Below are 26,786 nucleotides of genomic sequence, written 5' to 3'. Positions count from 1 at the left end.
CAAAATAAACTAGCAGATAGAGCTTTAAAAATTAGCAACCGTGAAAGGAAGCTGAGTGAAAAGATTTAAATATCAAACATAGCTTCAGCAATTTGTGAGGTGAGGAAACATTAATTAACAAACATTTGATTGGAATTTCATAAAAATGGAAAGGGAAAAGGGGTGTACAATATTTGAAAGTATAGTGGCTAACATTTTTCCTCAATTAATGAGAAACAATGTATGGAACACAGCACTGAATATAAAAGTGATTGAGGGGCCAGCACTGTGGCGCACTAGGTTAATCCTCCGGCTGCAGCGCCAGCATCCCATACGGGCTCCAGTTCGAGTCCCGGCTACTCTTTCTCCAATCCAGCTCTCTGTTAGTGGCCAGGGACACAGTAGAAGATGGCCCAAGTGCTTGGGCCCCTGCACCTGCATGGGAAACCTGGAAGAAGCTTCCGGCTTCAGATCAGCTCAGCTTTGGCTGTTGTGGCCATTTGTGGAGCGAACCAGCAGATGGAAAACCTTTCTTTCTGTCTCTCCCTCTTGCTGTCTGTAACTCTACCTCTCAAATAAATAAATTAAAAAAAAATTTCTTTTTTAAAAAAGTTATTGATAGCCAGGCCAAACCAAAAAGAAGAACTCTGATCTACAACCCGCAGCAAGCTGTCCAGAAAATGAACCCCCTCACTACAGTGAATGACTGGAGAGCTGACCTGTTTGAAGTCAGACTTTGCAGGAAACCAGATTGCTATCTCCAGGCACAGTCCAAGAAATTCAACAAGAATTTCTGTAGCTCCTGTCCCGGTTGCCCCTCTTCCAGGCCAGCTCTCTGCTGTGGCCAGGGAGTGCAGTGGAGGATGGCCCAAGTGCTTGGGTCCTGCACCCCATGGGAGACCAGGAGAAGCACCTGGCTCCTGCCATCGGAACAGCGCGGTGCGCCGGCCGCAGCGCGCTACCGCGGCGGCCATTAGAGGGTGAACCAACGGCAAAGGAAGACCTTTCTCTCTGTCTCTCTCTCTCTCTCACTGTCCACTCTGCCTGTCAAAAAAAAAAAAAATTAAAAAAAAAAAAAAAGAATTTCTGTAGCAATCATTCAAAGTGGCCAAGACTTGATGAATAACTGACAGTTTCTCTAATTAAAAAAAAAAAATTTAAGATTTAGTTATCTACTTAATTATTTACTCAAAAGGCAGAATATGTGTGTGTGTGTGTGTGTGTGAGAGAGAGAGAGAGAGAGAGAGAGAGAGAGAGAGGGAGGGAGGGAGGGAGGGAGGGAGGGGAAGAGAGAGAGAAAAACAGATCTTCCATCTGTTTGTTCATTCCTCAAATGATCACAGCAGCCAGGTCTGGTCCAGGCTGAAGCCAGGGGCAGAAACTTCATCTGAGTCTTTCACATGGGTGAAAAGTTCCTAATTTCTTGGGCCATCTTCCACTGCCTTCCCAGGTGCATTAGCAGGAAGGTAGATGGGAAGCAGAGGAGCTGGGACTCAAATCAACATTCAGATATGGGATGCCAGTGTCGCAAGTGGCAGCCTAATCCACTGCACCACAACACTGGTCCCCAGCTTTCATAATTTTTATCTCAGCTTCCAATTTAGGAGCAATCAGAGAGTAAACTATGCTCCCCTAGCCCCTCCCACAGAATGCTGTGCTTCTGGCCATCTCTCCCACACTTCCCCGTGCCCGCAGGCTCCAGTCAGGTCATCCCTGGTTTCTCTCTCCACGTGAGGGCACTAATTCCACTCCCCATGTGTGCCTTTACTTCACGACTTCATCATCTTGCAAAGGCCCCACTTCTAAATACCGTCGCCTTGAGGACTAGGACTTCAGCGTGTGAATTTTAGGGGGGACATAAACATTCCATGCATAGCCAAACTCCACAGCCTTGGCCCAGAGATGTTGCCTGGTGTGAGCGGCTATAAATGCAGTACCTAATTTCTTCCCAGGTGAACGGATTTCATTTGAAACACAACACAGAGAAGTTCAAGCCCAAGGGCACATTCAAAAATGGTGGTGGCGGGGAGGGGAAGCATTGGTAGGAAACCCACAGATTTAGTGAATATATAGGCTTCACTCTAGCTGTCTAGTTTGTAGGAAAGACATGGCTGGGATGAGCTCTCCTGACTCAAATCATAATTTCCAATTTTGAGAGTTTTGACATATCCAACCCCATACTGCCACAGTATACACATACATATATATGTACATGATCATGAAACAAATGGTTTAGAAACATCAAAATCACATTTGATTTGGTTAGTGATCTGTTTAACATTATTAACTCAGTACACATCAGCAAAAGCAAATGATTAAATTCATGGCCAAACAAAATAGCATCAACTCTTTGTACTCCAGTAACATGTGGGTCCTAAATAAGGCGTTCATAGGAACTCATATGACAAAGGTTAAACAAACAATATGAACATACCTGAAATTGTTGTTCAAGGTCTTTCATAATTCCTGTGCCATCATAACCATAAACTCTAAAATCACGAGGCAAAAAAGTTCTGTAAAATGAAGATAACAGGTATTTATTGGAAAATTTGTTTCCTAAACTTTGATTTTGAGAAAAGTTTATTATATTTATTATATGTGTATGTGTGTGTGTGTAGGTTGGGAGAGAGAATTTTTAGTGTACAGAATTTGTTACCTCCTTGGTGACCCATTTCTCTGAATAGTTGAAAAAATCTTGAGCAAAAGAACACACCTGGATGCATCATCAGATTACCTGATTCAAATACATTTCAAAGCTATAGTAATCAAAATGGTGTTGGTACAGGTGTAAAAAACAGGCACATAGACCAAGGGAACAGAATAGATATCAGAGAAACAACTCCCTACGTTCACAGTCAACTACTCTGTTGCCATTAACACATAATGGGGAATGAAGAGTCTCTCTTCATAAAATCGTGTTTTGAAAATGATATCTACATGCAGAAGAATAAAACTAGACCCTTATCTCACATCATATACAAACAAAAGCAAACAAAATTCAAACAAAATACAAAATACAAACAAAATAAACAAACAAAAGCAAACAAAAATACAAACAAAAGTTCAAGACTTAAACATAAGACTTGAAACTGAAACTTCTAGAGAAAACATAAGGGAAAAATTTCTTGACATTGGTCTGTTCAATGATTTTTTAATATGTGTCAAAACACTTGCAATAAAAGCAGAAGTAGATAAACTCTAAAAGTTTGTACACAGCAAAGGGAACAGTCAAAAGTGTGAAGACATAAGCTACAGAAAACATGGAAATATATGCAAATCATGCATCTGATAAGGAGTTAATACCTAAAATATATAAGGAGTTCAAATAACCCAATGGCAAGAAAACAAATAACCCAATGAAACAATGGGCAAAGGATCTAAATAGACATTTCTCAAAAGAATACATACAAGTGGCTAATAGAAATATAAAAATGCCCAATATCACTGGTCATTACATAAATGCAAATTAAATCTACAGTGATATATTACCTCATACCTGTTAAAAATGGCGGTTATCAAAAAGACCAAAAATAATAAGTGTGGACATAGACATGGAGACTAGGCAACACTTGCACACTGTTAGTGGGGATATAAATTAATATGGTCATTATGTAAAAAAGAAGATCCTCAAAAATTAAAAATAGAACTACATATAATCCAGCAACTCCACTTCTGGGTATATATTCAAGGGAAATAATATATCAAAGAGACATCTACATTTCATGTTCATTGTATAGCTATACTCACAATAGTCAAGGTAAATGCATCTGCCAATGGATGAATAAAGGAGATATATATATATACACACATGTATATATGCACACACATGTATATATACACACGTCACATACACACATATAATACTGAGCCTTTAAAAAGAAGGAAATACTGTTATTTGGGAGAACATGAATTAAAGTGGAGAAAATTAAGTTAAGAGAAATAAACCAGGCACAGAAAGAAAACCACTGCATGATATCACTTACAAGCAGAATCTAAACATTTCAGACTCATAGAAGGTGAGAGCAAAATGGTGACTTATAGGGGCTGGAGCAGAGGAATGGTGAAATGATGGTTAAAGGGTGTAAAGTTTCAGGGCTGGTGCTGTGGCATAGTGGTTAAAGCCACCACCTGCAGTGCCGTCATCCACATGGGCACTCGTTTGAGTCCTGGCTGATTCTCCTTTTTTTTTTTTTTTTTGCATTTTCTCTTACCAGCACATTTATTTATTTATTTGTTTAAAATTTATTTATTTGAAAAACAGAGTTACAGAGAGAGGTAGAGACAGAGAGAGTCTTCCATCCTCTGGTTCACCCCGCAGATGGCTGCAATGGCCAGAGCTGCACCGATCCAAAGGCAGGAGCCAGGAGCATCTTCTGGGTCTCCCCCAAAGGTACAGGGGCCCAAGGACTTGGGCCATCTTCCACTGCTTTCCCAGGCCATAGCAGAGAGCTGGATCAGAAGTGGAGCAGACGGGACTAGAACCGGAGCCCATATGGGATGCCAGTGCTTCAGGCCAGGGCGTTAACCCACTATGACACAGCACCAGCCCCAAGACACATCTGATCCTCTTCCAATCCAGCTCTCTGCTATGGCCTGGGAAAGCAGTAGAAAATGGCCCAAGTCCTTGGGCCCCTGAACCCATGTGGGAGACCTGGAAGAAGCTCCTGGCTCCTGGCTTCAGATCAGCTCAGCTCTGGCCATTGTGGCCATCTGGGGAGTGAACCAGCAGATGGAAGACCTCTCCCTCTCACTGCCTCTGCCTCTTTATAACTCTGCCTTTCAAATAAATAAATAAATAAATCTTTTAAAAAGAAAAAAGGATATAAAGTTTCAGATACACAAGATAAAAAAGTTTGGAGATCTACTGAACAGCATGGTGATATCAATAATAATGTAATATTCCTAAGAAGTCACCAAGGGATGAGAACTTAGTCTCATCACCAAAAGATAAATATTTGAGGTGATGGATAGACTAATCAGCTTGATTTAGTAATTTAACGCTGCATGCAAGTCTCAAAATATAGTTTTATAAACCCTGAGTACATGCAATCTTTGTGAATTTTTATACCATTATAAAGCTAGGGCAAAAATAACAAGAAGATTTAATAGCAAGCAAAGACATATAATTAAAAACTAGTAATTTTACAACAGAAATACGTAGGGAATTCCCAAGTCATATGAAAACTAATTTCAGATAGAAATATACAAATGTAGGGAGAACTGAATAACACCAGAGTGGTAAGTGTTCTAGTAAAGAAATATTGACCATATAAAAATAAATACTAATACATTATTGGGGTTTAGAAATACAGAGAATTGGGGCCGTTACTGTTGCACAGTGGGTTAAGCTGAGGCCTGCAGTGCCAGCACCCTATATGGGCACCAGCTCAAGTCCCAGCTGTTCCACTTCTGATCCAGCTCCATGATAATGTGCCTGGGAAAGCAGCAGAGGGTGTCCCAAGTTCTTGGGCCCTGCATCCAGGTGGGAGACTCGGATGAAACCCCTGGCTCCTGGCTTTGGTCTGAGCCAGCCCTGGCAGTCATAGCCACTTGGGGAGTGAACCAGTAGATGGAAGACTTCTCTTGCTCTTCCTCTGCCTCTCTCCCTCTCTGGAACTCCACTTTTCAAATAAATAAATAAATCTTTTTTAAAGAAATACACATAATTATAATGTATGAAAAAGAAGAGAAGGACCAGCGTTGTGGTACAGCAGTTAAAACCACCACCTGTGATTCCAGCATCCCATGTGGGCACCAGTTAAAGTCCTGGCTGCTCCACTTCCAATCCAACTCCCTGCTAATGGCCTTAGAAAAGCAGCAGGCGATGACCCGAATATTTGGACCCCTGCCACCCACATGGAAGACCTGGATGGAACTCCTGGCTCGTGGCTTCAGCCTGACCCAGCCCTGGCTGTGGTGGCCATCTAGGGAGTGAACCAGTGATGGAAGATTGATCTCTCTCTCTCTCCTCTCTCTAACTCAGCCTTTCAAATAAACTAAATCTAAAAAAGAAAGGAAGAAAGGAAGAAAGGAAGAAAGGAAGAAAGGAAGGAAGGAAGGAAGGAAGAAAGGAAGAAAGAAAGAAAGGAAGAAAGGAAGAAAAGAGGAGATGGCGCTGTGGCATAGTGAGGAAAGACGCCACCTGCAGTGCCAGCGTCCCATATGGGTGCCGGTTCGAGGCCCAGCTGCTCCACTTCCAATCCAGCTCTCTGCTATGGCCTGGGAAAGCAGTAGAAGATGGCCCAAGTCCTTGGGCCCCGTACCCACATGGGAGACCTGGAAGAAGGTCTTGGTTCCTGGCTTTGGATTGGCGCAGCTCTGGCTGTTGTGGCCATTTGGGGAGTAAACCAGTGGATGGAAGACCTCTCTCTCTCTCTCTCTCTCTCTCTCTCTCCCTTTCTTTCTGTCTCTGCCTCTGTAACTGTGCCTTTCAAATAAATAAATAAATCTTCAAAAAAGAAGAGGAAGAGAAAAATATACAATGTTTAACAACAAGCATATTGGCCGGCGCCGTGGCTTAACAGGCTAATCCTCCACCTTGCGGCGCCGGCACACCGCGTTCTAGTCCCAGTTGGGGCACCGGATTCTATCCCGGTTGCCCCTCTTCCAGTCCAGCTCTCTGCTGTGGCCCGGGAAGGCAGTGGAGGATGGCCCAAGTGCTTGGGCCCTACACCCGCATGGGAGACCAGGAGAAGCACCTGGCTCCTGGCTTCGGATCAGTGAGATGCGCCGGCCGCAGCGGCCAGTGGAGGGTGAACCAACGGCAAAAAGGAAGACCTTTCTCTCTGTCTCTCTCTCTCACTATCCACTCTGCCTGTCAAAAAAAAAAAAAAACAAAAAACAAAAAACAAAACAAAACAAAACAAACAAACAAAAAAAACCAAGCATATAAGGAAGAGGGAAAAAGGTGTCCAGAAAGCCAGCCCTTCACAGGCAGTCATTGTGGCATTACAGAGCAGTGTGGCAAGGCGGTTCATTTTCAGTAACATGTGCTAGGTTCACGGAATGTTAATGTGAGCAAAATACTCCTGTGTTTACACAGCATAAAAACATTGATTCTAGATGATCTACATTTGAAAATGAAAACATAAAAACACAGCAGCTTGGATTCACGACTCTACAATGATTTATCTTAAAATATGAAGAAAGTAGTAACTGTTAAGTAGAAATGGTAATTTGGACTGTGTTAAATAATTCCAAAGTGGCTAAATAATCCAGATTTTAACAACTGAAAGGAAATTACAAAACAGATACAGCTTTCAAAGACTAAGCAAAAGAAAGATACTGCAACTGTATATAAATCAGACAAATTGTGATAAACAAATTAATAGAAGAGAGTTATTTCACTATGTCTGGCTGTTATTCTGCTTTCTTTTTTTTAATTTATTTTTTTTTATTTTTGACAGGCAGAGTGGACAGTAGAGAGACAGAGAGAAAGGTCTTCCTTTTTGCCATTGGTTCACCCTCCAATGGCCACCGCGGTAGGCGCACTGCGCTGATCCGATGGCAGGAGCCAGGTGCTTCTCCTGGTCTCCCATGGGGTGCAGGGCCCAAGGACTTGGGCCATCCTCCACTGCACTCCCTGGCCACAGCAGAGAGCTGGCCTGGAAGAGGGGCAACCGGGACAGGATCGGTGCCCCGACCGGGACTAGAACCTGGTGTGCCGGCGCCGCAAGGCGGAGGATTAGCCTAGTGAGCTGCGGCACCGGTTTATTATTCTGCTTTCAATCCAGCTCCCTGCTAATGTGCCTGGGGGAAAAAGAGGGTCCCTGAACCCACCTGGGAGACCAGGATGGAGTTCTTGGCTCTTGGCTTTGCACTGGCCCAGCCCCAGCCATTGAAGGCATTTGGGGAGTGAACGAGCAGATAAAAGACCACTGTCTCTCCCTCTTTCTCTCTGTCACTTTGCCTTTCAAATAAATAAATAAATCTTTAAAAGAAATAAGGTACTCACACTTATCTACATTTAGAGCAATATACATTAAATCACAATAAGTCATAAGTACATATAATTATCAATATTCAAAATGGAAAACATCACCATTATCCATAGAGGGGTGTAATGCTTGCAAATGCTTGTAACTTAATCTAGAACTGTGAGTTTAGCTACATGTCCTAGATCATCTTGGACACTGGGTCAAGGACTATGTACAAGTTCTTGGCCGGCGTTGCAGGTCGCTAGGCTAATCCTCTGCCTGCGGCGCCGGCACACGGGGTTCTAGTCCCGGTTGGGGAGCTGGATTCTGTCTCGGTTGCCCCTCTTCCAGGCCAGCTCTCTGCTGTGGCCTGGGAGTGCAGTGGAGGATGGCCCAGGTGCTTGGGCCCTGCACCTGCATGGACACCAGGAGAAGCACCTGGCTCCTGGCTTTGGATCAGCGCGGTGCGCCGGCCACAGTGTGCCAGCCGCGGCGGCCATTGAGGGGTGAACCAACAGAAAAGGAAGACCTTTCTCTCTGTCTCTCTCTCTCTCTCACTGTCTACTCTGCCTGTCAAAAAAAAAAAAAAAGACTCTGTACAAGTTCTTTCTGTTGGTACTTTTAGTATCTCCAAGGTAGAGAGACACGAAAGATCCAAAACAAAATAAAGTGGTATAATCATGAAACTGGATCCTACAGTAATAAAAACGAAAAAACCTGGAGTTGCTGGCAACAACACTGATAAACCTCACAGACGTTATGTTGGGGGACTTGAGTAAGCCTGAGGACACAAACATCACGATTTACTCAGAGCTCAAAAACAGATGAAAAAAAACAAAAACAAAAACAAAAACAAACCCATGTTATTTAGGATAATAAACTCTAAATAAAATCACAGAAATGGTGACCACAACAATTAGGAAGGTGGTTACATACAAGGGTGATGGAAGGGTTGTTATAGCAAATGACAGTCTCTGGCGTCTGGGGTCCAATGTATATCTAAAATCAGAGGGTTACATAAATGTTCATTTCATGATTGTTCATTTAATTGCATAAGCACATTTTGTGTTGCTTTTGTTTCTTTTTAAAAAGATTTACTTATTTATATATTTGACAGGCATAGAGCATCAGAGAGAGAGAGAGAGAGAGAGAGAGAGAGAGAGAGGAAGAAACAGATATTCTATCCACTGGTTCACTCTCCAAAGGGCTGCAACAGCCAGGTCTGGGCCAGACTGAAGCCAGGAGCCAGTAACTCCATCCAGGTGTCCCTCACGAGTGCCAGGGGTCCAAGTACGTGGGCCACCTCCTGCTGCCTTCCCAAGTGCATTAGCCAGAAGCTGGATCAGAGGTGGAACAGGACAGTAGGGCCTTGAATTGGCACTTGGCATTGCACACAGGGGGTTAACTTATTTGCACTACAATGCCAGGCCCAGCCTGTTTCATGTATTTTAATTTGTGATTATTATAATGGTACAATGAACATTAAAATAACAACTTAAAAAAAGGTAATTTACACTGATTTTTGTGAGCAAGAACAATTCCCTTATTTCCATCACCACTCTCAACAATCTTCATAAATTAATTTCACTTATTTATTTGAAAGGCAGAAAATAAAAAAGAAAGAGTCAGAGAATTCCCATCCACTGGTTCTCTCTCCAGATGCTCACAACAGCTGTGGCTGTGCAGTAGTCAGGAATTCAAGGTGGGTCTCTCACATGAGTGGCAGGAGCTCAATTACTTGAGCCTTGGCAGAAAACCGGGAGTCAGGAGTCAGAGCCAGGAATTGAACCTGGGTTGGACACAGGCATTCTGTTGGGCTAAATGCCGGCTCCATATCAATACATTTCTTAATATAGCAAGCAATACACTTTAAATGATTCAACCCACTATGGCCAAGAAGACACATGGGCCCACCACTGAATTCTGAAAATAAGAGTGGTGTGCCATATAGCCAGGGATCACTTGGCACTCAGAGTCCAAAGTAGTTCTTATCCAGCCCTTTGCCAAAAAATTCACTGACTCTTGCTTTAAAGGGAACGATCAAAGACACAGAAGCACAGGCTAGTGCCACAGCTGCAAGGGTGAGCAGGTGAGACTGTGCAAATCAACACAGAATCTGGATCGGAATCCTGCCTTAAGGAGGGAAGATTTCATGGCCTCTGGCCCTGTGCATGAGAACACATTTGAGACAATGCTCCCTAGGATGAGGACACAGAATTGTGGGTCTTCCCATAAAAAGCTTAGGACTGGGAATGGCCTCTGAAATTTGTGAATAGGAAGGAGAAAAACCAATGCCTGCGGCTATTGTTTGAATGTGAGCCTTATCACCAACTTGATGGTTTTAGGAAGTGGAGGTAACAGGGTCCTGAGGGGATTAACGCCTTCATAGAAGAGGCCCCAGAGAACCGCCTTGCTCGGCCTACCATGTGAGGGTGCAGCAAGGAGGTACCATTTATGTCTTTGATGGTGAACTTCCTGGAGTCTAGAACTGAAAAAATTAAATTTCCATGGTTCACCAGCCACCTCACCTATGGTATTTTGTTACGGTGGCCTGAAGGGCCAAGATTATCTGCTGTGCACAGACCATGGACACAGAAAGCCACATGGTAGAAACAGCATCACATGAAAAATGAAAGCTCAGTACCCCCTGCACAAGTGGGATGGGTTCCAAGAAGCATCATCATCACACAGACCCTGAGATGAGGAACAATGTAGACACTGGACCCAGCCAATGGATCTAGCAGGAATCTTACAGAAGCATCCATAAAACCAGCCTACAACACCAAAAAAGGTTTAGAACATCACAGGAGATGAGGCTCACTAAAAGGAGCTCATCAACAACAGGCAAATGTGTAGGCAAATCAAAAGCTGGAAAACTGGGAGAGATCCTATATAGTCAAATAGCCATGATGAAGTAAAGAATAGAACTTAAAGAAATATTATGTTGAAAACAAAAAAGACAGGAACGCAAATTAAGAGATAAGATTTACAAAACTCAAATGTGTAGGTGTGCATAGAAATTCTAAACGAGAAGGACACAGTCACTGCAGAATCTCCGAGTGGACAGAATTACGTGGAGATATAGTAAAACAGGAGTCAAAGTCTGAGGAAATCACCCAGAATGAAACAAAATCAGGAGTCAAGGCAAAGGTGAAAGGATATAGAAGCATACATGACAGAACAGGTTGGAATCGCTAACGTTGGAGAACAAAGTGATTCACTTAAATTCACATCAAGTAAGAGGCACCAGTGAGTGTTCAGCAGCATTCCAGCAAAGGCTTACAATGTAAGAAAAAGAGAATGTTAACCTAGGGGTGGGAACTTGGAAGCCACTTGGGGGGTCAGCACTGTGGCACATAGTGAGTAAAGCTGCCACCTGAGACGCCGGCATGCTGGCATCCCATATGGGCACCAGTTCGGGTTCTGGCTGCTCCACTTCTGATCCAGCTCCCTGTTAATTGCCTGGGAAAGCAGTGGAAGATTGTCCAAGTGCTTTGGCCCCTGCACCTGCATGAGAAACCTGAAAGAAGCTCCTGACTCCTGGCTTCGGATCAGTGCACCTCTGGTGGTTGCAACCATTTGGGAAGTGAACCAGCAGATGGAAGAGCTCTCTTTTTCTCTCTCTCTCTTGCTCCTCTCTCCCTCTCTCTCTCTCTGAATGTGTGTGTGTGTAGTGTGTAACCCTGCCTTTCAAATAAAGAAGTAAATCTTCATTTTTAAAGATTTATCTATTTATTTGAAAGTCAGAGCTACAGAGAGAGAGAAGGAGAGGCAGAGAGAGAGAGAGAGGGAGGGAGGGAGGGAGGTCTGGTTCACTCCCCAATTAGCCACAACAGCCAGAACTGTGCTGATCCAAAGCCAGGAGCCAGGAGCTTCTTCTGGGTCTCCCACATAGGTGCAAGGGCCCAAGAATATGGGTCATCTTCTACTGCTTTCCCAGGACATAAAAGAGCTGGATGGGAAGTGGAGCAGCCGGGACTTGAACCAGCGCCCATATGGGATGCGGCTTTACCTGCTATGCCACAGTGCCGGCCTCAAGAAGCAAACCTTAAAATAAATGAATAAATAAAAAGCAGCAGCAGCAGCAGCAGCTACCTGGGACTTGTGTCTCCCCTCTCAGAGTGATCAGAGTGCCTGGGTTTGAATCCCAGCTCTGCTCCCCATTCCAGGTTCCCTATTAATACACATCCCTGAAGGCAGCAGGTGATGGTTCAAGTACATGGGCCCCCTGCACCCATGTAGGACACCTAGAATGAATCTTGGTTTCTGGTTTCAGCCTAGCCCAGTTCCAGCTGTTGTGGACATTTGAGGAGTGAACCAGCTGGTGGGAGATCTCTCTCTCTCCCTCTCCTTTTCTCTCTTTTTCCCTGCCCCTCTCTCTTCCTTTTAGCTAAATAAAAATAAAAAAGTCAAAAAGAGAATGTAAATTTTGAAAACCAACAAGAAGTCTTTAGAAGTGAAGCAAGAGTGTTATGTGTTAAAGCAGAATAAGAAATCAGGGTCACTAGAGACAAAAACCGAAACAAACATGGCTAGCCTTTCACAGATCAATGACACTGCATCAGAAGCACTTGCTGGCATTTAAATAGAGACAGGGAAAGAGGGGGAGGAAAGGATGAACACAGAGAGCTCCCATCTGTGGTTCACTGCCCAAAGGCCCATGCCAGCCAGGACTGGGCCAGGACCAAAGCCAGGAACTAGGAGCTCAGGCCAGGTGTCACCCACGTGGGTGGCAGGGATCCACTCGAGCCTCGAGCCATCACTTGTTGACTCCCAGGGTCTGCATTAGCGGCAAGCTAGAATCAGAACTGGAGCCAGGAGCTGAAGCCAAGCACTTTGATGTTGGGGAGTCCTCGCCAGCCTCTTTACTAAATGCCTAACTCCTCACTGCTATTTCTATCACTTGCAATATCCTGATCTGAAGGCCTTCCCGAGTTTGCCAAGAACACCTTGGGTAATGGTGATAAAACTGGTCCTTGGTGTTCTTATTGCACGTTCGAAATCCCTCCAAGACTTGCCATGTTGCTCTGACGAGGTACAGTTTGGTGCTAGCTCCATACACAGCCCAGACCTCACAGTCTATTGAGAGTGAATATATATGTGGGTATTCCCCCACTTATATATAAACTGTTGGCCAAGCTAAGATACCATGGGGTAGGGCTAGCAAGCTTGAGGCAGACCAATTAATGGTCACTGAAGGCTTTGATATCCCAACAGCAGGGACTACTCATTGCTTTAGATGGTCCTACCCTGCCCTCACTCTACCAGTGGTGGTACACACTATTCTCATTTGGTACATGTGTAAAATCAGTGAGAGCTTTGCATTTTACATCAGTTATAAATTTGGTATTCATAGCTAAGATGTTTTAATTTTTATCATTCTACTTGTTACTTTACTGATATTTTCCAACAATGCTTTGACTTTTTTTGAGCCAAGAGTTACCTGGTGACTGCTATGGAATTTACAAATAACTGGCGCTTCTTTGGTTAAGCATTTGTAATTATGTTCCAATTTTCTTGGGCTAATCATTGAGAATATGGTTACTATTGAAAAGATGGTTGTTGTTGTTTAAGGATGGGATGCTTTTTATGTAAATGAGTTTGTGGGTAAGAAAAACTGCATTAATTGTAAGCTGGATAATATATGGTGTATCAGTTGTATAGTCCACATACCTTTCTTAAAAAAAAAAAAAAGGTTATTGACTGATTGTTTTATCTAGTTAGTTGGGTAGAGAGAGAGAGATTTGGTTCTCCCATAATCTGGTTCAGTCCACTAATGTCCACAACAGCTCTGGGCCAGGGAATGAAGCTGGGAGCTTGGAACTCAATCCAGGTTTAATCCAGGTCTCCCGGAAGGGTGGCAGGAATCCAACTACTGGCGCTATCATCTGCTGCCTCACTGGGTGTGCATTAACAGGAAGCTGGATTTGAAAGTAGAGCCAGGACTCAAACCCAGGCATTCGGATAAGGGATACAAGTTGCACCCCAGGTGGGGTCTTAACTGCTGGATCACATACATGCCTGCTCCTATACTTTTTTTTTTTTTTAATCTAACATAAAAATATAGAGCTTAAGAAGTCTATTGCAATGATTTCACTTAGTTCAGGTTTTCTTATATTTCTAACCACTTATACTTTGTTTTATTCTATGCTAAACATTCTTAAATACTGCACCCATGATGGTGAAAGTTATTCATAGGACGCTTTAGATCTGATCATTGGCTCACTTCCAGGCCTATCACTCGACATTCTAAAGTAGCAGAGATTACATCAGGTTTTCCCTATACTTTTCTTGCAAGAACACAGCATTCTTTTTTCTTCAGAAAGAAGTAACTTTGAGTCTGCTTTTGATGTTTTCCTTTAAACTAGTTCCATCTATCTTATGCCATACATAGAAACCATTTTCCAAATTTTATGATATAAAAGGATTGCAGCTAGGAATTCTAGAAATAGTGAAGATGCATTTCTTTTGCGGGAATCGAGTTGGTAACTTGTTTGTAAGCTTCTGCCTTTCATTGTTTTTACAAGACTATTCTTAACATTTAAAAAGGGACTATTTCAATTTTCTTTTTCTTTATTCTTTAGTATATATTGTGCTTGCTTTTCCCAAATTCATCAGATGGCATGAGACTGAGTATGGCTAATTTCAACTGTAATCTAAGTCCTTAATACTCTATGACAGGGTATGCACACTAATAAAACTATTGCTATGGTTCAGATAATAAAAAAATCAGCTATGATCTTTCAAATATAAGTTGGTTATAAGTGAACTTGAAAGCAAACCACATTTGTGTCTTCAAGCAGATCGAAGAGTATTACAATGCATCCTCCATGAAGTCTCTTGGATAGCCAATAGCAATCTGCTGCTGCCAGGACTGAGGGGGATGGGATGGAGCATACACTGTGGTTCAAGTTCTGGAAATATATTCCACAGACTTAAAGTGTCTTTGAAAGCATTGAATAAGAGAAAAACGAACAGCCAGTAACTAGCAACATTTTCAAATGCAAAATAATCACATTCTGGATAATGACAAACAATAATCATAAACCAAATAAAGACAGCTAATCAAATAGTGAAGACCACCTACTTTTGCATTAGGTTCAAAGTATATGTCTTCCCTTCAATGACAATGTTGTAGACCACCTGGCAGGAGAGTATATTGAAAAGGCAAAGAAAGTGGGGGAAAAGAAGTTAGGAAGAAAAGCCACTGTTTAACATGAATTGCATCCTAAAACACACTAATACCAAAAAAGAAGAAAATTTAGAATCTAATGTTGGCTTATTTCAATGGAAGTTGATATCATTAGCTTTCACAGTAAGAATAATAGCTAGAATAAGATAATTTGTGGAATTTCTTACTTGCTGATTTTTAAATTTATTAACAAAATAGAATATAAAAGTTGAATTATCTCTCATCCATTATTTGTGACAACTTAATAAAGATTGAGGACACTGAAAAGGCAAAGTTTGAAATAGAATGTAACTAAATTAGTCAATGGAAAATACATAACAGAACAAAGAACTACCTGTACATCATGTTGACTATGTATACATTTTATAAATTTTTGTCAAGTTGGAATATAATACCCATTGATCTATTTTATTAATATGAAGATTAAGAAATGGTGTCCAACCAATGGACAATTTTGTCTCTACAGGTTTGTGGATCCTTTTCTTATAAGGACATCAGTCATAGTGGATTAAGGCCCACCCTAACTAATTTATTTTAATTTACATATCTCTCTAAGTGCCCTATCTCCCAATATAGTTTCATTAAGGAATGATGGGATAAGGGTTCAATGTGAATTTTAGGGGAGGAGAGAGATAATTCAGCACATAGTAATAGTATACAATACATAAACAAACTATTCTATTGCAATGGGACTCTGCAGACAAGTGCAGTTGCACCTGTAGCTGTAACAGTGTGGGCAACTTAAGCCAACGTTCTATGCTGAACTTTACTTGGAAAAAATATTTAAAATAAAAATCAATATGCTCTATTTATCTTAAGTAATTTTTTTTCTTTTTATTGTAAGTCTTACATATTGAAAACCAATCTAGAAGGAAAAGCATAGAGGAAGGGCACTGTGAAGCAGGAGACAGGATGTAAAACTTCCAGCTCCATTTACCAGACTTTAAATTTTCCTTTAAACATTTTTCCCATAAGTGTCTTCCCCTAATTCTTTGCATCACAATTCCTTTGTTCTGTGAGATCTACCAAGTTGCTTTCTTCTTGGAGTCTTTCCACATCACATGAACTGAAAGTATCCATCCTGTAAATTCAATAATTCATTTCAAAAGCATTCTCCAAAGCACCCATCATATTTGGAATACTCTTGGAAGATCAGCTTGAACATGTCAAGTGACTCATAACAGAAATGTGTGGAAGCAACAGCTAGTGACTTCCAGGGTATCTGGAGATGTTGGATCTATCATGCATTTGGCATTTACTCCTATGCCTTCCCAACTTTCTTACCCACCCATGAATTATTTAACCCTCATTTAGTGCACACAGCAGGTGCTCAGTGGATGTTTTTCAAGGAAGGAATATAATCAGGCATCAAAGTACTGTTGCCTTGGAATAACCGTTAAGACATCATTCTGTAAGGTAGGACTACTCGCCTAATACACCCACAGCCCATAGTGCAGCAGGACCCACAGTAGGTAACTCAGTCCTACTCTCAATGGCGTTTTATTAACAGCTAAAAGATCCATCGTGAAAAAGTGAACACTAGTTACAGATATAGAACTACATATAATTTACTATGGTTGTTCTGTAGACAGACAACTGAAATATAGAATTGATTTTCAGACTAGCATCTTATTTTCTCCTCTAAGGAAACAGGCAGCTCTAGTTGAAAGAATTTTTCCTGCTTGGTCTGTTTCAGATTTTTAGATTCAGGTTCTTAAATTGACTCCCTTCCACCTCTCCTAACCTGTTCTATTCCATTGCTGTTGGTAGGATGATCAAGCACTTCCTCAAGGTGGAGGCCTTTTTAATTATAAAAGAGGTTCTAAATTTGCTTCAAGCTCATTTTAAATTCAGCAATTTTGATTGTTGTTCCACAAGAGGTTTTTCCAATACAGTGTTAGTACCCAGGAGCCTTTGCAAAGATGAATTTATAAAGATTTATTCTGTCTTATTATAGGATCTTGCAAAATTATGTTTCCTTTTGAGTATTTTTAATTAGTTGTTTTTAATTGAAAATAATTGTGTAGGTTTATGGGGTACAATGTGATGTTTTGTCTACCAACTTTGTGTGTGTGTGTGTGTGTGTAGTGAGAAGCTCAGAAATCTATTCTATTTATCAACTTTGAAATAAACATTTACATTAACTCTGGTCACTGTGCAGTGCAATAGATCACTAAAATTTTTCTTCAAGTCTAATTAAAACTTTCTTTCAATCAATACATCTTCCTTTGGTCTATCCTTCCTCAAACCCCCCACCCTCAACCTTTGGGATTTTTCTGCTTCATTGCTATGTATATATTCAGTTCCTCGTGTGATTTTTTTTTTAAAGTAAATTTCATTATTATTCCAAGACTCAATCCTTGGGACAATTTAGGTATAAATTACATTTTATCACTGGCCATTATTAATACTTCATTGTATTAGATTTACTTTGCTGTATTAGTTTATGTTTGACAGATACAATCATGAATAAATTTGCCTTGAATTTTTTCATGTTGTCCCAGTTTCTTTTGGGTATCAGGTTATATATTTCTCTTATCATATTTATTAGGCATTATTATCTCCTCCCACAAGAGCTTTTACAAAATTCTTCATTTATAAAATATTTTTATTTATAAAACTATTTACTTTATGCTTTTCTTAGCTTTAAATATTTCTGTATTTTTGAAGAAGGAGAAGAGACTTTTATAATAGATTCAAATTTTTTAAAGTCTTGGACATTTCATATTTCCATTTTCCATGAATTTGTTTTTCTATGAAATGGCCTATCTCCTCAAGGTTTCCAAATTTATTGGCACATTCAATCCTTAGATCATTCAATTAAAAATTTGTCCTCCATATCTCACTACAGCCATATCTCCATCTCTATTATAATCCTCTTTTATTCTATGTGGCCATTGCTTTTTGCCTGACTAAATAATGGCTGCACAAGCTAATTGTTGTTATTTGTTTTGTATCATTTTCTATATTTTTGTGAACAGTCTTAATCTTTAAAATATTTGCAATCAAGATGGAAAAATCATTAATATAACATCATTAATTCAAATGATCATTGTCCCCTGTAAGGCTCCCTTTAAAAAAATTTCTATATATATATATATATATATAGAGAGAGAGAGAGAGAGAGAGCGAGAGAGAGAGAGAGCGAGAGCGAGAGAGAGAGAGAGACCGGTGAGTGATAAGAGCAATAGATGGACCAGGCAATGAGTATTTGAAGACACCCAAGAGGAAACCATCTGGGATGTGGGACTTGGGGCTGTGGACAGCTAGATAGCTAGTGCCACTGCCCTGTCACCTCCGTGAAACATTGTTAACCCTGGTTCAGTTTCCAAAGCCCTTTCAAGAAAACATGAATAAAAATATAAAATCCAGCAAGTGTGCATGGAGGAAAGATGGCTAACCTCTGGGCAACAAAATAGTCACGTGATTTTAAAAATGTGAACAATGTAATGATTCATTACTTCTGTTTCAAATCCTTCGCTTGTTACTGAGCGCATTTTCTCCGGAATTGTAACCTGGACGTGTAGCCTTTCAGAATCTGCAAAGTATAAAATGTTGCATCAGAACACAACCCATCGCCCCAAAGGCTTCCTTCATTATTTCCTCTCTGAATCCATAGCCTGTGTTCTAAATGCCGCCTCTCGGTTTCACTATCTTTTCGCATTTCTTTCTAGAATTACGAGGGGAATAGGTATATTGCTCTAGGAATGCTGTCCGGTGCAAAGGATGTTGTAACGCTGGGGGATGGGCCCAAGGTACAAATCATCTCAAATCCGGGTCTTCCAACCACAGAACAGGCCTTGGACTCCAGGAACTCCAAAATACACAGCAGGAGCTAAAGCTCCCATCTTGGGGCGTCCGCCGAGAATCCAGGGAATCTCTCACCTCTCCCCGGGGCTCAGAAGTGGGAACCCGCCACCCCACCGCACCATCCAACGTGAATTTTCAACGTGCAGATGGGCCTCGGCTTGCGCAGCGTGCGCCCCTCAGGCAGGCTCCTTCCCAGGGACCTCCAGGGTAACCGAGGCAAAGGGCTAGGAGGCCGACGCTCCTGGAAAGTCACTTACTCTCCTTCGTCCTGAGCCCGCTGAGCCCGCAGAGCAGAAAGAGGACGCGCAACATGGCTCGGCGTCCGGATCCCAGGCCGAGGAGTGACAGTTGGGCCGCTAGAGGGCAGTTGGAGCGCGAGGTGACCCCCACCTCACCGCGCCCCCTGCGAGAGGCAGGTGACTGAGCGCAGAGCCAGGACGAGAGGCTGCCGAACCCGGGAGGCCTTGGCCCCTAAAGTTACTGCAACTGAAGGACTCCATTTGACTCGATCTGACTCCCAAGGGGGAGAAAAAAAAAAACAGAAAAAAATGAAAAAGAGACAAAATCATTTTCAAAATGCAAGGTCAAAGAAACAACTAAGGAACAGGAAAATTCATACCCACTTCTTAAGTGGACGTGTGATTGAACGTAGAGCGAGTCAGTCGCAGGTGCACAGGTGGATTAACAGTAAGTGAACAAACCAGTGTAATTACTACAGATTTAGATCCAAGACCAGTAACAGCCCCCAGCTGCTCCTTGACAGTCATCACCTGTCACAGCCAGAGATTAGCCTTCTGTTTCTGAACTTTCTACAAATAGAACAAATCACCATGTGTTCTTTGATGTTTGGTTTCTTTCAATATGACCATTGTAAGGTCCACTCATAGTAACAGTGGTGTGTTATTTTCTCATTGTTGTTTTCCTTTTTTCCTCAAATGTTATGCATTGAATGAGTAGAACAACATTTGTTTTTCCATTTTATTGGTGATACCATTTGCTTTGTTTATAGTTTGAGCTTCTCGAAATGACATTTGGCTTAGAACATTCTTGCACGTACCTTTTGGTATGTATTTGCAGGGATTTCCATTGCGTATATTTCTGGAGTTAAGTTGCTGGGTCACAGGGCCTGTGCTAACAGACACTTACCAAGAGTTTTCTAAGATTTGTGGTATTAATTTATACCTCTACCAGAAGTGCATGAAAATTCCAGTTCCTCTCTGTCAATGCGTACACTTGTTAGGAAGTAACACCTTGACAGTAGGGACTCCATTTTGGAGCACCTGAGACTCCATCTTGAGAAAACACCCCCCACCACCACCACCAACATGAGACTCTGGTCTGAAACTATGATCTAAAGCACTCAGACAACAGCAGTCCCCTACCTCGCACTTGGCAGAGCATAGAAACCCCCTGGCATGATCGCTCAAGCTTAAAAACAGATAAGCTGCACCTGGATTAATGGGAAGATTGTAATCTGTCAATTGTCAAGATTGTAATTGCTAATAGTTTGATATAGGCCTTAGGTCATCTTGTCCCTAGCAACCATGTAACCATGTATTCCCCCTCCCCTCTTTGTGATTTTTGCCATTATAAACCCTGTTGCTTTGGGGTTCGGGGTTGAAGGTTCTTTGGGGCATGAGCCTACTCTCGGTTCCAGCAATAAAGGACCATCAAATTTTATCAGTGCGTGTCACTCCTCTGTGTGCACTTGCTCAGGTACAACATTTTGGAGGCCCCAGCGAGATATGCAGACCACCTCCTGGAAGACCTCTCTCTGATCCTTCCAGGTTGGTGCCCTGGCCATAGGGGAGGCACCCCCCTGATGATGTTCCAGGGCCCCGTGTCCTGATTCACCAACTTGGGAGGCTCAGCTCCACCTCTTCACCGACCAATTGGCCTTAGGTCCTCTGGTAAGTCGACTCCTGTTTTCTGGTGGCGCCTTCTGGGTACTGCAGCACTGATGAGATGCCAGTACAGTCTCTGTTCTGAGTGCGATGGCATTAGGACGGGAGGCTTGGTCTAGGACGGGAGGCTTGGTCTGGTTAAAGAAAGGCCTTTCTTGGATATGCTGGTTTCTGCTCCTGTTTTGTGGCCCCTTTCCAATGTACTGTCTGCATCCATAATCCCGGGACGTAAGTTCTTTTCCTTGTCCTGCCTGTCTCCTGTATTCCTTTGTCTCCGGAGTCTCTCTGCCCCTTCCATTGAAGGAGGGTTCTGCTCAGTCTAAGGGGACACCTTTTCAGTGGATGTTCAAACATTTCTCTTTTGAATCTAGAAAGATCCCTGCCTTAAAAATTGCCTTGTAACTTGCCAAAGTTTTGTGACTCGGTTTTTACAGATCTGGATAAAAAATAACCATGGGTAATCAGCCCGAACATGGATTTTGCAATCTCTGGGATTGTATTCTGGGACTTACTTTTTCACTTTTATTGATTTTTATTTATATAATTAGTCATATTCATAAATTTTATTTTATTACACATGTGCTGGAATTTTCATGACATATATTTTTCTGGATATCAAATTTCAGCAAATGCTTTTTCTGCTTAAATGAGGTAACCAAATAATTTTTTCCACTTTCTGCTAATAATATGAATTAAAGTGATTGATTTTCCAGTGTTGAAACAAACCTGTATTCTTGAGATAAACTATATTTGATCATACTGTTTTACTCTTTATATTTTACTTTTTTGATTTTTACTAATTTGTTTAGGACTTTTGCATCTAAATATTTTTATAATTTTTATAATCTTGTCAATTTTTCTATCAGAGGCATGATGGCCCCATGAAACAAATTATGAAATGTTAACTCTTCCTCTATTCTTTGAAAAGAAAACCAACATAACCTTGTGACTATTTATTTTTATTTATTATAAATGTTTATTTTCATCTACTTGAAAGTGACAGTGATGAGAGGGAGAGAGAGATAGGGGTATCTTCCAGCTACTGGTTCACTCCCAATACGCCACCCCCTCCCCCACAATCAGAGCTGGGCCAGGCTGAAACTGGGAACCTGGAACTTCATCTGGGTTTCCCACACAGGTGCAGAGACCCAAGCACTTGAGCCAATGCAAGGTGCCTCCCAAGGTGCACAGAGCAGGAAGCTGGGCCAGAAGCAAAGGATCTAGGAGTTGAACTAGCATTTTTTTTTTTTGACAGGCAGAGTGGACAGTGAGAGAGAGACAGAGAGAAAGGTCTTCCTTTGCCGTTGGTTCACCCTCCAATGGCCGGCGCATCGTGTTGATCTGAAGGCAGGAGCCAGGTGCTTCTCCTGGTCTCCCATGCGGGTGCAGGGCCCAAGCACTTGGGCCATCCTCCACTGCACTCCCTGGCCACAGCAGAGAGCTGGCATAGAAGAGGGGCAACCGGGACAGAATCCGGAGCCCTGACTGGGACTAGAACCCGGTGTGCTGGTGCCGCAAGGCGGAGGATTAGCCTATTGAGCCGCGGCACCGGCCTTGAACTAGTATTTAAAACAGCATCTGAGCATCTCCCCCGTCTATTCCAGCAAACCCCCCAGCCTGCCGCAACAGCAACCACAGACTTGCAGTAGACAAGAAAATGTGACTCCTGATGCTCTAGTGTTTTCATCCACAAGCTAAAGACTTCCAGTCTAAAAGCCTTTACAACCTTCAGTCTGTCACTAGTTACATTTTTGCTGCAATGCTATGAACTTGATTCCTTGGAAATTTATTCTCCAAAGCAGATTTTCAGAGGCATTTTTGGGGGTTTTGGAGCTGACTAGATAGGACACCTGAACCTTATCTAACAGGGAAAATGAGTGTGCCCATTTGTGTTCCTCCTGGTGGAAAATGTTCCAAGATTCCTCTTTATTCCAATATACAGTCTGCTCCCTTATAGGGAATGTATTTGGACATATCCAGTTAGTAAAATAATGTTATCTGGCCTATACAGCCATCCCTGTATGTCACATATTTGTCTTTTTGGAACCAATGTGTCTGAGTCCAGGCTCTGTCCCCAACTCACCAGGCGACACTGGGCAAGTTATTTGAACCTGTTTCCCCATCCGTTTAATGGGAAGGAGCATCTGGAAGATCAGATGTGGTGTAAGACTTCAGGCACACGGGGGACTGAAGAAATGACAGCTGCTGACATGTCGAGCGGCCCTCTGGTGTTCACACAAACCCTCACAGCCTGGCCAACCTGTGCTTATTTTAATTTGGAACTCATCTTGGGGACACCACCTCCTCAGCAGGCTCCCCCTGCAGGAAGTGCAGCAAGGGAGAGGCACAGGAAAACAGTACAGGATCCTGCCTGCGCCAGCCAGAGGACCTGGGGGAGGGGATGGAGAATGGACGGTTCTCAGCAAAGGGTTTATGGCACGGGCAGAGGGTCAAGGACAATCACTGTGACATGTGCAGCACCTGAGGATCATGACACTGTAGACCAGGCAGCCATCAGGGAGTCACAGGCGCCCAGCTGGGGGTGAGCAGGGGTCAGGCAGGCTGCAGTGCCTGGGGATGGGGCAGGGGGAGCTCTGCAACATTCAGGCTCCACCCTACAGGGGTGGGAGGTTGCTGTTATGAGACATGGGGTCCCAGGGGGAAGACAGACACAGTAGGACATGGGGTCGATGTGCACTGAGCTGCAAGGCAGCTGCTGGCCCTGTGGAGCTATTGAGTTTAAGCAGAACACAGAAGTCCCTTCCTCGGGCTCACCAGCGCATTTCCGGCATTGAAGGTATGCATGTGTATATGAGCCAGTGGTGCTGAGGAAGTCTGAGGCTGCCCACGGCTAGCGGCTCCTCTGTCAGACAAACCACTGTGCCTGCCCAGAAGTCCCCCACACGGCACTGGCTTGGATGCTGCAGTGCCTTGGGGACCACAGCAAGGCTCAACAGCACAGGGCAGCTGTCCACTCCAAAGAGGCACTTTCTTAGCACAATTACCCCGCCTACCCAAGAACACCAGCGGCAGCGGCACAGTTGAGTGAGCTTTATGGAGGCTTTCCATCTCCACTGAGATGCTTCCATCTGTCAACAAGAAACCACCACCCGGCAGCTACATTCTGTCCCCAGCCAGGACACACTGACTGTCCTCAGGGAAAAAGCAGCGACCCATTTATACCCAGAATTAATCGTACTTGAATTCATCACATGGGATTGAGTTCAGTTAAAGAAACCCCCTCTTCGCGGCAAGCCTGTTCAGGACAGTGCCGCTGCTTACAGGAGGTGCGTGTAGGGCCACGCTGGGGTAGCAAGGGCAGAGTCCCAGCGACGGAAGCGCGGGTGCTGCTGGTGCCGGCACAAGCCCTACATCTTTGAGACCACCTGCGGGCTCCTGACATCCGTGTCCAGCCACTCAGTGAGGATCTGGTTCACCTCGGAGGGCCTGGGAGGGAAATACAAGGCAATTCACATGCGCCGGGACCCCACTCACCACTGCGAAGACAGACGTGAAGTGAAGGGAGATGGAGCAGGGAGTCCCCCACCCCAGGGACCCCCATCTCCTTACTTTTCCATCTGTGTCCAGTGTCCACAGTCCTTAATGTGCCCCCTTTTCAGGTGTGGGATCTGAAAGAAAGTCCCACCCAGAAAGCTAATTGGCAGAATGCAAACAGGTCTGGTTTCAGCTTAGCGCAATCCAGCAGGGGATGCCACCTGCGGGGTGGGGTGGGGGGTCACCTTCTCTGCACCCCATCGGCCACCCCCCCAGGAGCCCTGCACTACTTAGGGAGGGAGGGAGCCTTCGAATGAGCACAGGGGAAAGGAAGAAGCCTCCTCTGGGACTGCTGCCTGCAGAGGTGGCAGTGACCAACCCGACGAAGCCCCTTGGCAGGGCAGCTGTGTCTGGTGCTGCCATCTCCCCTCTGGGCGCCCGTGCTCTCTCCTAGGGTGCACCAGGGACTCTCGGGCAGGGCCATCCCCTCACCCACTCCTCCATGTGCTTGGACATCTGAGGAACAAGAACGGGGTCCTTCTCCGCCGTGACCATCAGGGCCGGAATCAGGATCTGGGGAAGCAGAGCAGGCGACAGGTGTGGCCAGCACTCCTCGGTGCTCCTTACTGCTGGCCCAGGCGAGGGGACCTCCTCACTCCATGCTGTGTGGCTTCCCCCATTACAACCTCCCCTCCCCGCAAAGACCCCTGCTGCGCCACTGCGGGGAGGGCTGTTTCCGCCCAGCTTCGCCAAGCACGAAGAAGTCATGGTGATGACTGCAGACGCTTAAAATGACAGATTCAGCCATGGAGTCACGCGCATGGAGGAGTCTGCCGAACAACACGTGGCCAGCCTGCTCGGGAACTGAGGTTCGTGGAAATGAAATGAAGTGCTGGCACCAGAGGGGAGGAAAAATGCCCTTGGGTGAAGGTCAAGATTCCCTCTGAATGAAATGGACACCTGAAGAAAGTGCAGGCAAGATTCCAGGGAGCAAGGGCGCAGCCGCCGCCCAGGTCCCCCGTAACAGTCAAGGCAGCCAAGATGACTTCGTTTTTGCCTGACAGTGAGGGGCACGGCGAGGTAGAGACAGCCTCCATGTCTTCTTCCTCGCACTCTACCGTGGACTATCCATTCCAGGCAGCTCCGACCCGGCCCTGGGGAAGGAGCTGGGCGATCACTTTTTGCCCTCCCTGCCCTCAAGCCCCGAGATGCAGGGGCCATGCCAAAGTGACTCCGCTGCTAAAACCAAGCCTGAGGCTGTCCTGGGGTTTGGGAAACCACCACAGTTTTCCATGCCCAAACGTAAATGGGCAGTGCGGGCACTGGAGGAGACTGGGGGGCTGGGGCGGGGTGTGGAGGGAGGAAGATTCACTGATGGTCGCAGAGGAAGCACGGCTGGCATTCACCTTCCCTCTGCCTCCGTCACCATTTCCCGCCACGCTCTGAGCGATTTCGTCTATCAGCCTGCAATCTGGTACTTTCTGTCGGTCACAGATCGGAGTGACGATGACGGCCGTTTACTGAACAACTCCTAAGGGCCAGGGCCTGCCCTTAATATTGTATGTGCGTTTTCCCTTTCCACCCTCCACCACGTCTGTATGCGTCAGACGTGAGTCTCATCGTGTCCACACTGAAGGAGAGGTAAAGGACAGCCAGAGAGGCTGGGTGCCTTTCCCAGCGTCACACAGCAATTAGATGTGGCCGCCTTGACTCTCAACCACTAGGTCGGAGGCTGTGGCCTTATGAATCACCTGCAGGAGGCCAGGGACCCATCTGATTCACCATGGTGGCCCCAAGGCGCTGCAGGCTGCCTGGCACTCAGAGGGAAGCAATGAGACAGAGTCGCTACCCAGGCTCGTGGAGGCCCGGCTACCTGCAGGATCCTGTTTGGGGCAGACACATTTCCCTGAGGTTTTTAACATCTGTAATGTGAACTGGGGCCCTCCTTTACTCCCACTGCACATGCAGAGACTAGAAGCTCATTTTCTGCTTGACAATGAAGACACAGCCTCCGAGTCTGACCTGTGTGTTCAGGGTGACACAGCAAAGCCCCGTGGCTCCAAGAACCACGAGAGCTCCTGTATGGTCAGGGGCTCCATTGCACACGTCACCCCTGGCAGCTACCATGGGCCACCTGCTGTCCCGACCTGGGCATGCTGACCGGTGCTGCTGCACAGACCCCTGCTCCACCCCCAAGGAAAACCCCGAACGCTCCAGGGGAAGCAGCAGCCAGAGAGGTCCTAAGAGGATATCCTTGAGTGGACTCACTTCCGAAACCCCAGAGGGAAAGGAGGAAGGCAGCAGTTGGGACCCAGGGTCCTGCCAGCTGGGAGGCTCTCGGGACTGGGGTGAGGGAGGCAGACAACACCACACACGGCACTCACCTTCCGCCCGGCGCCCTTGCAGCCCCACTGCCAGTTCCTCTCTATGTTTCGGTACCAGTTCAGGGGGCCCCTGGGGAGCAGATCGGAGGACATTCAGGGAAGCTCT

At 44.4% G+C, this 26,786-nt stretch overlaps 2 protein-coding genes across 2 annotated transcripts in view; both read right to left on the bottom strand.

The window, feature by feature from the left end:
• The window catches only part of ADAM2 (ADAM metallopeptidase domain 2), an 80,314-nt gene extending 61,097 nt beyond the window's left edge, over positions 1-19,217 (bottom strand). Inside the window, exons 1-4 of the mRNA XM_062213292.1 lie at positions 19,155-19,217; positions 18,549-18,625; positions 14,983-15,038; positions 2,414-2,492 (exon numbers count right to left, since the gene is read on the bottom strand). Of these exons, the coding sequence (XP_062069276.1) occupies positions 2,414-2,492; positions 14,983-15,038; positions 18,549-18,625; positions 19,155-19,209 (267 nt within the window). The 5' untranslated portion in view covers positions 19,210-19,217. The remainder of the gene's footprint in view (positions 1-2,413; positions 2,493-14,982; positions 15,039-18,548; positions 18,626-19,154) is intronic.
• Positions 19,218-23,837: 4,620 nt separating this feature from the next.
• The window catches only part of LOC133775489 (bifunctional epoxide hydrolase 2-like), a 41,330-nt gene continuing 38,381 nt past the window's right edge, over positions 23,838-26,786 (bottom strand). The window contains exons 16-19 of the mRNA XM_062213826.1: positions 26,681-26,750; positions 24,789-24,869; positions 24,372-24,430; positions 23,838-24,248 (exon numbers count right to left, since the gene is read on the bottom strand). Coding sequence (XP_062069810.1) covers positions 24,170-24,248; positions 24,372-24,430; positions 24,789-24,869; positions 26,681-26,750 — 289 coding nt within the window. The 3' untranslated portion in view covers positions 23,838-24,169. The remainder of the gene's footprint in view (positions 24,249-24,371; positions 24,431-24,788; positions 24,870-26,680; positions 26,751-26,786) is intronic.

The sequence above is a fragment of the Lepus europaeus genome, chromosome 16, assembly GCF_033115175.1.
Source record: "Lepus europaeus isolate LE1 chromosome 16, mLepTim1.pri, whole genome shotgun sequence".
Classification (NCBI taxonomy): domain Eukaryota; kingdom Metazoa; phylum Chordata; class Mammalia; order Lagomorpha; family Leporidae; genus Lepus; species Lepus europaeus.
This window is presented reverse-complemented; position numbering and strand designations above follow the sequence as displayed.